Here is a 13,281-nt window from a genome sequence, read left to right as displayed (position 1 = left end):
CATTTGGACTTTTTACTTCTTAATAAATGATGAATTTGTGATACTTTTCTCAATAAAAATGCACAACTTTGATAATTTATTTATTATATAGGCTAAATTAACAGGAATCATAGCGTCTGATGTGAATAATAAATTGCTGTGTTTGATCAGTAAAACACTTGGATTAATTAATAAGTTTATTAAGAATTAATCTTTGCTGGAATATCACCATTACAATTGATTATATTTGCTTTTTATTAAAGCATATTGAATTTCTGCATTTGCAGAACAAATAATATTTCTTCATGTTATTCTCCTTTTTATTAAGTAGTCTGATGGGCGTGGCAGAATAAAATGTACCAGGTCAGAACATTGGTGTTAGTGTTTATGAAAAAATCATAAAAGTCTATAAAAAGGAGAACTGATTTTTATTGATAATAAAATAGTGTCTGCACAGCTGGGAGGTATTTCCTGTATCACAACCTCCAGAATGATGAGGTCAGGTGACCTTCGGGCAGGTCTATCCTCTTCTTCTGCAGAGACGCCTGTGGAAGAAAAAATACATTTTACATACAGTCACAGGAGCTTTTTCACAGTAAACATGATTGGTTACGTAAAGAGGCCAATTGTGAGTTATTTAAAGCAGGTTATTAACTTATTACTTGAGTGTAATTAATAAAATTATTGAATGATCAAATATAATGAATATGACAGGGAAAAGGTTTTCTTCTCGTGGAAATTTCAATGATTAGAAAACTGACACTAACTATCCATACCTCTATGAACTCTTTGAGTCTGGTGACGGAGCCCATCTGATCAATACTGGTGATCGCTTCAATCCTGTGACACGCACGCACACACACACACGCACACGCGCGCGCACGCGCACGCACACGCACACGCGCACGCGCACGCGCACACGCACACACACACACACACACACACACACACACACACACACACACACACACACACACACACTTAACCTCTGCAGCTCCAGCCACTTTTCTCCTACAATCACAGTCCAATAACAAATAATGTTCTTCTAAGCTTCTACATGACCTACATGTCTAATGTTTGTTCAGATTGAACTAAGACTCTTAGTGGTTACAGATTATGTGAATTTTATGGAAATATATGATATTGAGGGAAATCTGTAGTCCGCTAAAAAAAAAAACTAGATATCCATCAAATATAAAGTCAATTGTCATTATTGAAGGCTATAAAAGCAGAATAAATTAAATAATGTATGGACATCAACTGCAGCAAGTTTGGTGATGATAATAAAAATTAGGCTCTTATTAAGCAATGCTTTGACCAATCAGAAAGATTGACACAGCGTTGGAAAGATCAGAGCCTGTAGAAACTGGTGATATCAAACACTATGAGGGTGGGCTTTAGTCCTGGCCAATCAGAGCTGGGTAAAGGAAGGACTGGCCATTTTATGAACGAGTGCTGTGTGCTCATTGGATGGATTTCTTGACTGTGAAACGGCAACTTATCTGTAATGGTGGTATTTATCAGACAACACAATTTGTATTTATCAAAATATGGACTTTTATGCACATTGGAGCAACTTTTAATAAGAAACAACAAAGGAAAGACACAATTTGTCATCACTGCTGACTTTTTCCCGCTGTGTATTTTCTGATTTAGTGACATTGTTTTGGTACGTTACATACCTGTCCTGTATATCAGTGAATTCAGCTCAACTTTATTTATACAGCGCAAATTACAACAAAGTCCTCTCAGCGCGCTTAACAAAATATATGATCCATAGTAAGAAAGAAAAAAAGAACTCAACATGAACAGACATTTAGTGACAGTGGGAAGAAAAACTCCCTCTCGTTATAGAACAAATGTTTATTTTGTGAAGCAGAAAACTGAAAAAGGCTGAGTTTGACCATAATGTCCTGGTGTGTGTGCTGTGGTCTTTAGCTCTGAATGTGTGTTAGCTACAGTTTTAGCTTCTATAGTTCTGTAGGATTACAGTGAGAGTCACAGAAGCTGGAGCGGGTTTGTTTGTGTTGAAGAGGATAAAAGGTGTCCCTCATGGTCAATGAAGTGTTTCAGTTACCTGGGTAAGTATTCCTCTTTGAGCAGTAAAATCAGTTTCCAGAACTGGTTCTGATACTGTTTTATGAGAGCATTCCCACACACCTGATGTAGGCAAACACAAATACAGTCACATTCAGACTATTGTTACATGAAAAGTACCATTAAAATTCATTTCTATGATTATTATTACCTCCAGGAAGTCGTACAGCAGAGTAGCAGTGATATCTACCACAGGTGCCATATTCAGCACCTGAGCCAACCAACGCCAGCCATGGTTGAGGCCATGTGGAACAGGCTGAAACAGGACATTTAATGTACCATCATTCTTTGGTTATTCCTTTTTAAAACCAAATCAAAATAACAAATAAACTGTGCTTTATTTGTGGATATTTAAGGGAAATTATGACGAGAACTTCATGTTTTAATCTCACCACAGAGACTTTTACTAAAGGACAAAGAAGGACATTACTGACGTTATTAATACATTAATAAGTCAAAACAAAAATTGAATGTTGTGAAAAATATGCACGATACAGTCTGTGATTAAAGGAACCAGAGGAGGTGTAATGAATCTACTGGTGCTCCTCGTTTCTTGTGATCAACTTCCGTGTGTTTTGACAGCTGCTGTTAACGTTATTTATAACGTGCAAAATAAATATTTTTACCGCCATAAAAAAGCTGGTTTTTTTTTAATGGTTTTTGCAAAAGTGTCAAATAGAAGTTCTAACATCTATAGTTCCTCACAGTCTATAGTCAGTCACCAGATTATCTAGATACTATTAGGACCATAACACCATAAAACAAGACGAGCTAAAACATCCACAGACTGAATGAAAACATGAGCAGGACCAGAAAACTGATGAAATAAATCCTAAACAGTCCTATTGTGTGATGAGACCTGGTCCTGGACCTGGGGAGGGAAACCAGGTGTAGTGGACTTTAGTTCTCGTTCTAATTTACCGTAAATATCTCACAAACAAAACAAGGTTGAATTTTAAAACAGAAAAATGTTGCTTGTCTGGTTTCTGATTTGGTTTTAAGTCAGTTAAATAAGTTTATTAGTTATTTAGATTTGGTTTTAAAAAGGAATAACCATGTTATAGAGTTCTACTGTATATGTGTGTATGTTACCTCCTGCTTAGAACCAAAGGGCCACCTCAGCTGGACAATAGCAGCATATAAACGGATCATTCCAGACATTCTCTTCAGAAACTGGTCCTGGTTCTCCACTCCAGACTCATCCACATGGTAACCAAGAATCCTGTCCAAACATTCATTCACTTTATTTCTACACAGTTACAGTGTGTGGTGACGTGTTAAAAGACTCACTCTTGGTACTCCTTCACTGACATGCCGTCCTTCATTGGGGGGTAATGGGGGATGGAATAAGGACAACTCTTATGTAAATGAGCCAGGATTAGGTCCCCCACTTTAGGGTGGAGCTCCCAGATTCCACTGGCCACCACAGCGATGGGGAACGCTGCTTTATGGTTGGAAGCTACTTCCTCTTCTCCTAGTCTCTATATATGGGACACACACACACACACACACACAATTAAGAGATCGCTCCCTTTTTCTGCTAATTATTTTAAATGAGGAAATATTGAAGTAAATTAATATTCTATCCAATTGATCAATGGATAATAAATAGACTTTTTAGTGGTGCTTTCACATTTTTGTGTGGTAAATGATAATAAAACATTTGATCTCAAACAGACTCACCACAAATTTCTCAGCTATCTTGTAGCTAACAAAGTTCAGTCCTTGTGGATGAAGTGAGGTAGACACAGACTTCCCTCCACACTCAGTGGAACGTCCTGACAGCAGATTATCAATCTTGTCAAAGATTCCTCGAAGCAGAGATCCTGAGATGGGGGAGATCTGACACACAGGTGTAGTGGCTGTTTTCTGTAGCTCCATCTTTATCTTTTTGGTCTGCATCATCAAAGGAGAGACGTGACATTATGGTTACATTTCAGAAGAAAAAAATATTCTGATGGAAAACCAATAAACTTGCTCTACATATTCATACCTATCAAAGTGAACATATTTTATGGAGTTTTTTTATGAAGGTAGATATGTTGTAAAAAAGGAGAGCTTGTAGAATGTGACGTGAGCTTCTGTATAAAATATCCACACGTCACAAATGATGGGAAAAAATGTGAACCTGTTAAAATATTCACACATGCATGATCTGAATGTGAAGTCACACAAATGTGTAGAATATCTACACAGATTAAAACAGCTGCAAACTTGTAACCAAGCATGTATTTTAATTACTTGCATCAATTATCGTTTACAACCACAACTCTGAGGTTAAAACTTCTCTGATCTGACGCTACACATGCACTAAATACTATTCCAGCGTAAATCTGCGCTGCTCCAGTTGTGCAACGCATTTTGCGAGACATCTGTAGCAGAACAGATTAGAACCTGAAGAAATGCCTCCTCTCTCCTGTATGTGTGGAACATTTCTTCAGGTACAAATCTGTTCTGCTACAGACATGTCAGTACTTTTTTTAACAGCAGAGAGCGCTATCTATTTAGAATTTGAAATTCAGGACGCACCACCGTGTTTTAAATCAGATGTGTGGAAGCATGTTGGCTTCTCCAAGACAAAATGAAAGAAGAACATGTGAAATCTACAGTCAGAAGGTCACAGACAGGAAAGAGAGAAACAAGAGAGAGAGAATGAAAGCCATAGTTTATTTATTTATATTATATTTCTTTGATATGAGATTTGTTTTAAAGTCCAATTGTTAAGGCACAAAATACATTTTCAGTTGCACGTTTAAAAAAGAAAAGGAACTATTATGTAGTTTTTCATAGTTTACTGTAGAGCCAGAATTTAAATAAATAGGTTTCTTAATTTGTACAATTTATTTATTTCATTCAGGATTTATTTTTATTAAATGCATTGTTTGTCTACAGTCCTCATTTTGTAAAACATCGTATCGGAGTTGAGTGAATCGTTACAATCCCTATAATCTACACATGTGTGAATATGTTTTTCTGTGACTTCACATTCGATCATGTGAATATTTTTCTTTGGGTTTAAATTTTAAATCTACAGGTTCACCACGTTTTTTTTTTCTCCATCATTTGTGACATTAAATTTATTTTCACACGTGTGAGGATTTTTAATACACAAGTTCACACCACACATTCTACAACATATCTAGTACCTTTATATTTTTTGACAACTAAATAGGCTTGGAGGCCAAAGTTGAGGCTATGAATGAGCTGGTTATACAACAACTGGTAAAATGATGGAATCACCAGTGTTGGAGGATGTTTATTCAGTTGTTTCATTTTGTAGAAAAAAAGGAAATCACAGACATGCCACAAAACTACAGACATTTAAAATGGCAACGTTCTGGCTTCAAGAAACACTGAAATAAATCAAGTTTATTTGATTTTCAAAACTTCTTAAAGAAGGGAAATGTTGCAGGAATTTGTTGTTTGTTCACAGTCAGCTGTGTCCTAAAAATCTGGACCAAGTACAACATCAAAGGCAAGCATACTGGTAGACCAGGAAGACATCAAAGCGTCGACACAGAAAACTAGAAACAATGTGTGTTAAAAACAGAAAAATACAAAGCAAAACAAATGAAGAACAAATGGGAGGAACCTAAAAATGTCTGTGAGTGACCTATTAGGAATGGGATCAACATACAGAAAAGCTAAAGGAACGCCATCATTAACACCTAAACAGAAAGAACAAGGTTCCAATGGTCTACAGAGCAATGATGGATGAAAGTCATATTCACTGATGAATCACTGATCTGCATTGGACAAAGTGATGATGCTGAACTTTAGTTTGGAGCCGTTTTCAATGAGATTATGATAAAATCGTGCAAATTTTCCAAGTCATTGACGATGTGTCCATACCAGCCTGTGATTGGCTGATCTGGTTAGATCTGTGAAGCTAAGCAGGTCTGGATGGAGCCCACTGAGAATTCCAGGGGCCACAGTGAGGACAGTCGCCTCAGTGGTATGTATCATTTCTCAACATGATAATGCATCTTCCATCATAGAGCAAAAAACTCTGAAAACATTCCTTGAAGAAAGACACAAAGGGTCAGTGTCATGGCCTGAAAATAGTCTGGATCTCAATGCAACTGAAAATCTGTGGAAATGGAAGAAAACGGTCCATGACAAGGTTTCTATCGCTGCAAAGATCTGGAAACAGGAATCAGAGAAAGCTGGAGCTGGATTGATGAAGAGTTATGTGTGTCACTGGTTAGTCCACGACTCAGAGACTGGAGCTGTTATTAAAGCCAGAGGTGGTGCAACAAAGTTCTAGTGGTGCAACAAAGCACTAGTTCTATTGGTGCAACAAAGCACTAGTTCTAGTGGTGCAACAAAGTTCTAGTGGTGCAACAAAGTTCTAGTGGTGCAACAAAGTTCTAGTGGTACAAACAAAGTTCTAGTGGTGCAACAAAGTTCTAGTGGTGCGTTGGAGTGGTTTGTTTTTCATGATTCCATCATTTTTCCCTCTGCTTGATCTAAGAAAGCAATTGTTACTGACTACCACAATGTTTTTTTCTTAATTTCTTTAGTGTTTCTAAAGCCAGAATGTTGCCATTTTAAATTACTTCAGCTTTGTCACGTCTGTGATTTCCTTATTTTCAAACAACTGAATAAACATCCTCCAACACTGGTGATTCCATCATTTTTCCAGGGGTTGTATAACTGTCTGTGGTTTAACAGGTTTTATGTTCATTTCCCACCTGTTTATCATGAGAAGAACTGAGCTGCTCAAAGGACTGAGCACACTGAGACAATGACGTCTGCAGGTCTCTGAACCATTTCATTGTGCTTCCATCTGCTCTGTTCTGCAGTCCTGTAACAAACATGTCATTGATATGATGCAGTCTACAATACAACATAAACTCAGCCTAACCACTGGTGACTCAAACCTTTTCTCTGTGCTTTCTCTTTGGATGACTCAGCAGCTTTTTTCTCTGCTTCTTTCTGCTGTTGCAGAGCGACCTGCTTCCTGTGCTCCTCCTCCTCACCACGTTTCTTTTTCTCCTCCTGAGCACTTACAGCTTCTTCCTGCATCTGCTGAATCAGCGTCTTCATATTGTGGAGAGCCTGCTTAGCCACCATCATGTCCTCCACACCAGGAAACTCTCCCTGAAACCACAGAGCACACTGCTTAACCTAAATACACTCACACACACTCTGGTGGAACATCAAATGTTCTATAAACAACCTAATACAGGGTTCACACACGTTTTTCACAAAGATTTTTCAAAACTTTTCCTAAATATTTTACCAAATTTCCATGACTTATAGTTCTGAAGTGCTAAGATCTTTTTTGCGTTTGCATTTCCTGGTTTTTAACGTAGGCCAGCTGAAGTCATCTGACCTACGCACAGTTTTATAAATGAGGCGGAGAGTGAATTTGTGTAAATGTGTGATTCGTGATCAAGCACTTTCACTTTGAGATAACGCTCAAAATTGTTGGGGTTTAACATATTTTAAACATTAAAATAAAATAGGTTATATTTCCAAAACAGTTACATTTTTCCATGACTTTTCAAGACTGGAAAATCATTTTTTTTCAAATTCCATGACTTTTCCAGGAATTTCCTGACCGTGAGAACGTTGTTGAACTGATACATTTTAACACACGTTCAAAAAGCTGGAAAAAGTATTTTTGTACTCTGCTAAACTTAACTTAATATGGAAGAATGTTAGCAGGATATCTCCAAAGGTTCTGAAAATATTAAAAAGAAATTGAGTGAGCTGAAGGAAGAACAAGTTCAATGTTGGAGGTGATCCTGTGTGTCACCAGAACAAGCTTTAGAGCATAAAGTGGACATTTGCTTGGTTCTACAGCACCACCTGCTGGTCATTTTGTCCCTATAAAACCTGATCTATCTCAAACATGGACTGAACGGTATATTACATATAGGCTGAGCTGAGCTTTATGGTTCAGTTTGGTTCCACCACACGAGGCACTACTTTTTCTTTTGCTCAATATGTTCAACATTAATAAAAGTTATCCAAGCAAAAAGTTCTCACACATTCTCCTGCAGTTAATGAGAAAAGTGTCATTTATTGGCGCACTATATTAACTGTGCATTGAGACATACAACTGTTGAGCTCCATTTTCAACCAATCAGCATCGAGAATGTTAGCAGGTCACAGCCAGGTCACAGGTATATTTATTTACTGTTAAGTTGAATAACTGACAATTGCTTTCTCATTTTAAGGTCTTTCATATTTCGTAACACTATTGATATAGTTGTTTACAAACACAAAAGTGCAATTTATCCAATTACTTGATTAAACTATCTGATATCTGCAGCACTAAACGTGTTTCTCAGACATAACTTTATGCTGATGTGTTACTTTTTCACAATTTATTCATTTAAATCTATGAAAACAATAATTATCACAATAATTACACATTCCTGACGTCCCACCTTCAAACACAACCTCATTTAACCATCCATGAAAAAGCTACTGGCCCCTCCCACTTTTCTATAGTAATACATACTTCCTACAGACACTGACCTAGTGACAATGTGAGATCAGCTGATTATAGTGTTTCATGTCAATCTGATAGTGAGGACAGTGATATTGATATTTAGTGATGTGTATATGATAATAAATGTAATATAGGACATATATATGTAATATGAATAAATATACATTAAATCTTGTTTACAATAATCACTCCTGTGAATATGTACATGTAGTGCAGTTACTGCTCGTGTATGCAAATTAACAATTCACCATTAAATGTATTATTTTGAAAAAGTGTTTTTTAATACATTATTTTTTGGCATAATTTTATTTGTTATTCAGATTTTATTTCAAATATAACCTTTGAATTAGAATAACAGAATGAGAAGTAATGGTGATGTTAAAGCTAAGTTTTATTCATAATTTTATCATATTTACTGTTCCTACATAGCAACTTCAGGTATAGTGATGCATTATTATATCACACATTTCAAACTGGTGTATTTTGTACTTCAAGTGGTTATTCAGCAGTTTTGGGTTTATTTGATAAACAAGTTTGAAATGCAAAATTCCCGATGTTTTTCCTTTTTTCAAAATGGCACCTTTAGTATCATTCTTCTCAAAACTGCAAGGTTTGTGCAGAGAACTTTTCCTGAAGATCTCTCTCTCTCTATATATATATATACAGTATATATACATATGTAACTGATGTAAAATCTAAAAAAATTAGGTAGTGCCCCCCGGGGTTCGTTCCACCCCGGGGGGCACCCCGGTTTAAGTTTAAGTCAATATAAACACTAGTGAAGAAGACAAACTGACCTCTGCAGTCTTGTGTACCACCTCTGACACCTGTGAGCACAGCTGGTTCCCACGGGTGGTGTATGAGCTGAGGCTGCCTGCCAGCAGGTGCTCTGTGATGTGTGTGGATGGATCCAGCAGCTGGTTGAGCTGGAGAATCTCCTCCTGGATGTTATTGAGGTTATTCAGCCTCTCTCTGCCCTCAGCCTGCCTCTGTCGCTCTAGCTCCGCCTCCCGGACGCGCTGCTGCTCAGACTCCCAGACACGCATGTTCAATATCTGAAATTATAATTAATTTATTTTGATCTCCATTTGCTGTGACAAGTACAGCTTTTCTTCCTGGAGTCAACCCAGCATGCTGCTCACAAAACAATATTTACACCAGTTTTCACCACCAAGTGATACAGTTAACCCCCCCACCCCACACGCACGCACAATTAACTAATTAATTAACTAACTAATTAATTAATCAGTTAGACCACCATTAGTCACACAACTGGCCTAATCAAACTAATACATGAGAAGATGCCTTTTCAAAAGGGCTTTAAATTGGTATTTACTGTTTGCATAAATAAGTGTTCTAACCAGACATGGTTCTATACATTACAGTATTTTTTCCTTTGTTGGTTCTCACAATAATGATCAAACGAACTAAAATGTAACTCTTTGTACAGTACATTATAATTCAGTTAAATCCATTAAAGAAGCTGTATGTCTGTCTTACACATTGAGCCATGACAGTATATTATACACTAGTTTACAGTAGTTCTCACTGAATGCACAACGAGCTGCTCTGTTTTGAACAGTTTGTAGAGCTTTTAGATTTGTTACAGCAGCACATGACCACATGTCTGAGCAGTAGTCTAACTGTGACAATACAAGTGTTTTTATAACATCTGCAGTCATACTGGAAGATTACATATGACATCATCTTTTAACCATTGAGAGGCCCCTCCCCTTTCTACTGGCCACCATACTAATATGTTTAGACCAAGATAATTCATTGTCAATTTCAGTACCAAGAAGTCTGGTCTGTCACACCTGCTCAACAGTTACATCTTTGACAACAAGACTCAATGTGGGTTCATCCCGCAGCATGTTTTGTTCCAAAAACAATACTTTTTGTTTTGCCAATATTTAGAACTAGTTTATTATTTGTGATCCATTTAAATACTGATTTTAATTCTTCCTTTAAAACAGTTTGAAATTCTTCAACCGTAATTTGTGACGAATAAATGTTGAGTCATCAGCATACATTGCTATTTTTGACTTTTGTAACACTAGTGGCAAGTCATTTGTATATATAGAGAACAGGAGAGGTCCTAGGCAGCTTCTTTGAGGTATACCACAGCTGATTGTTTTTACATCTTCCATTAAAAAAGACTGTTTGTTTCCTGTTTTCTAAATCATTCTTAAGTCACAGTAATGCTGCTGGACTGAAGCCATAGCTTGTGTTTTCCTCAACAGAATGTTGAGATCTATAAGATCAATAGCAGTAGCAGTCTAGTGACCTGCCCTGTACACATGTTGGACATCTGTATTAAGATTGTTATTGGAAAAATATTTTTGGATTTGTTTAAATACAATCCTCTCCATAAATTAGCTCAGAGGTACCAGCTGATTGGTCTACTGTTAGGGCCACAGAATGGAACTGTAGCATTTTTGGTAAAGGCACAATTTTTGCTATTCTCCAAGCCTGTGGATAGACCCCGCCCTTAAGACTTCAATTTAGAATATGAGCAATAGGAACAGCAACTAAGTTTGCAGCAAATTTCAATAATCTTGAATCAATATTATCAACACCAGACGGTTTTTCTTTACATTCTAAAAGTAATTTATCAACAGTAACATAATAAATAACTCCAACTTGCACTTCTTGTCTGCCATAATATTGTTCCTTATTAAATATTCTGCTTTTGAGTTATTTAGTTAGTCCCATATCACCTCTTAGCCAATCACTTAAACTATTATTTATGTAATAAATTTGATCAACTATGTCCAGTGGTTTTGTAATAAAAGAACCCCTGATTCAGAATGATGGAGTTGTTTTAGAATTCTTCCCATCATATTATTTAGGATACTCCATAATTTCTTGTTATGTTTCTCATTTATGATCAGATTCCTATAATACAATTTTCTTTTCTTTTTGTTGAATTTAGTTGTGTAATTCCCCAATTTTTTGTATACCTGCCAATCTGATTGATAATTAGAGCTAGTTTTTTAGCCTCATCTCGTTGTACAATACAGTCTTTAAGTTCTGCATCAATCCAACACACTCTTACTTTATTTACTGTTCTCTTTTTTAAAGGAGCATGTTTATCACTTACTTGTGAAAACATCTTATTAAAGGCTTCTACTGCATCATCTGGATTATTAGTCATCAATACATCATCCTAACAAATGTTACGGACATCCTCAATAAAACTACCTTCAGTAAAGTGTTTGTATGACCTTTTAACAATTATTCTATGGAACTCTGGTTTTCCTCACCACAGCTATGAGGTTATGATCACTACAGCCTATGGAACAGATATAGCTGTGGTGCAAAGGTCACCAGAGTTAGTGAAGATATGGTCAATCAAAGTAGATGTTTTAGTTCCATCAGTTCTACAACATATCTGAGTTGGTTTGGTCACAAGCTGTGTTACACCACATGCATCAGTAATGGATAAAAGTTTATTCTTATTACTGCAGTGAATTCCAGTCTATATTAAAGTCTCCCACAATATAGACTTCATTTTGACAATCACATACATTGTCTATCATGGTACATAAATCATCCAAGTAAGCAGAATTTACATTGGGTGGACGGTAACAACAACAAACCAGTAACAGCTTTAAATATGGAATGTGGACTTGAAGCCATAAAGCTTCAATACCAGGTAACGTTATATCATTCTTATTTTTACTGGTATTTGCTCCTGTATATAGAGAGAAACTCCACCACCCCTTGCATTTCTGTCTTTCCTATATATGCTGTACCCTTGTATATATAATGAGGAGTCTTCAAAGGTAGAATCCAGATGAGTCTCAGTGATTCCTAGTATATGTAAATTACCTTCTGATAGAATATTTGAAATATTAATTACTTTATTTCTCAGATTACGAATATTTAAATGTACCAGTTTAAGTCCCTTCTCAGGTAGTTTCGTAAAAATCACCATTCTCAATTATTGTTGATAACGCTATTTATTATTTGAACCACTATGATGCTGTAATCTCTACCTTTACATTCATGGTGACTTGGTCCCAACTCATAAAACATATGGTACATATGATAAACTCATACACATGCACTCAGACCTCCCATTCACACCCCCAGAGTCTGTAACCATTGTGAAACTAGTGCAATAACGTTGTCCTTACAGTCCTGCTGAACACAAATATTCCTTAGTCCATCATTATAATAGACTTCAATACGTTCACTCTTGTTTATTTCATAATACAAACATCCATCATTCACTGTCCTCCGTCATGCGGTCACGTGACACACTCACCCAATCACAGCGTTCCCAAATTCGTCACGTGACCGGCAGTGAGGAACCAAAACATTAGTTCTCTTGTAATCACAACTCAATTATCATTACGTTGACCAACATTTTACCCAATTACAATTATTATGTTTCCCCTGAAAGTCAATTACAATTGATTACAATTACAGAGCCTTTACTCAATAACATAACCTTCCTGTTAGCTTTCTGTTAGCATCACTAATGCTAACGTGTCAGTTTGACCCATGTCTATAATCAGCTGTAAAATACACTAATAAATGTTATCATTTCATTAGTTTCTCATCTATTGATTACCTTGTTAGGCTTCATAATCAATAATAAATAATGGTATTAATATTTATGGTGTGAACATCTGAGCCTGTTTTTAATCTTACTATACCCATAGATTTATATATATTTTATAAATGGTAAAATTATCCTCAAGACAACTGACAGGTAAATTTGATATTAA

At 36.3% G+C, this 13,281-nt stretch overlaps 1 protein-coding gene across 1 annotated transcript in view; it reads right to left on the bottom strand.

The window, feature by feature from the left end:
* Positions 1-388: 388 nt before the first annotated feature.
* LOC114470138 (nucleoporin GLE1-like) overlaps positions 389-13,281 on the bottom strand; it is a 13,473-nt gene continuing 580 nt past the window's right edge. Inside the window, exons 3-12 of the mRNA XM_028458149.1 lie at positions 9,340-9,597; positions 6,960-7,179; positions 6,771-6,883; positions 3,760-3,972; positions 3,367-3,557; positions 3,169-3,298; positions 2,228-2,332; positions 2,057-2,139; positions 756-819; positions 389-524 (exon numbers count right to left, since the gene is read on the bottom strand). Coding sequence (XP_028313950.1) covers positions 456-524; positions 756-819; positions 2,057-2,139; positions 2,228-2,332; positions 3,169-3,298; positions 3,367-3,557; positions 3,760-3,972; positions 6,771-6,883; positions 6,960-7,179; positions 9,340-9,597 — 1,446 coding nt within the window. The 3' untranslated portion in view covers positions 389-455. The remainder of the gene's footprint in view (positions 525-755; positions 820-2,056; positions 2,140-2,227; positions 2,333-3,168; positions 3,299-3,366; positions 3,558-3,759; positions 3,973-6,770; positions 6,884-6,959; positions 7,180-9,339; positions 9,598-13,281) is intronic.

Source organism: Gouania willdenowi, chromosome 9 (assembly GCF_900634775.1).
Source record: "Gouania willdenowi chromosome 9, fGouWil2.1, whole genome shotgun sequence".
In the NCBI taxonomy this organism is placed as follows: Eukaryota; Metazoa; Chordata; class Actinopteri; order Blenniiformes; family Gobiesocidae; genus Gouania; species Gouania willdenowi.
The sequence above is the reverse complement of the archived record's forward strand: the minus strand, read 5'-3'. Positions and strand labels throughout refer to the sequence as shown.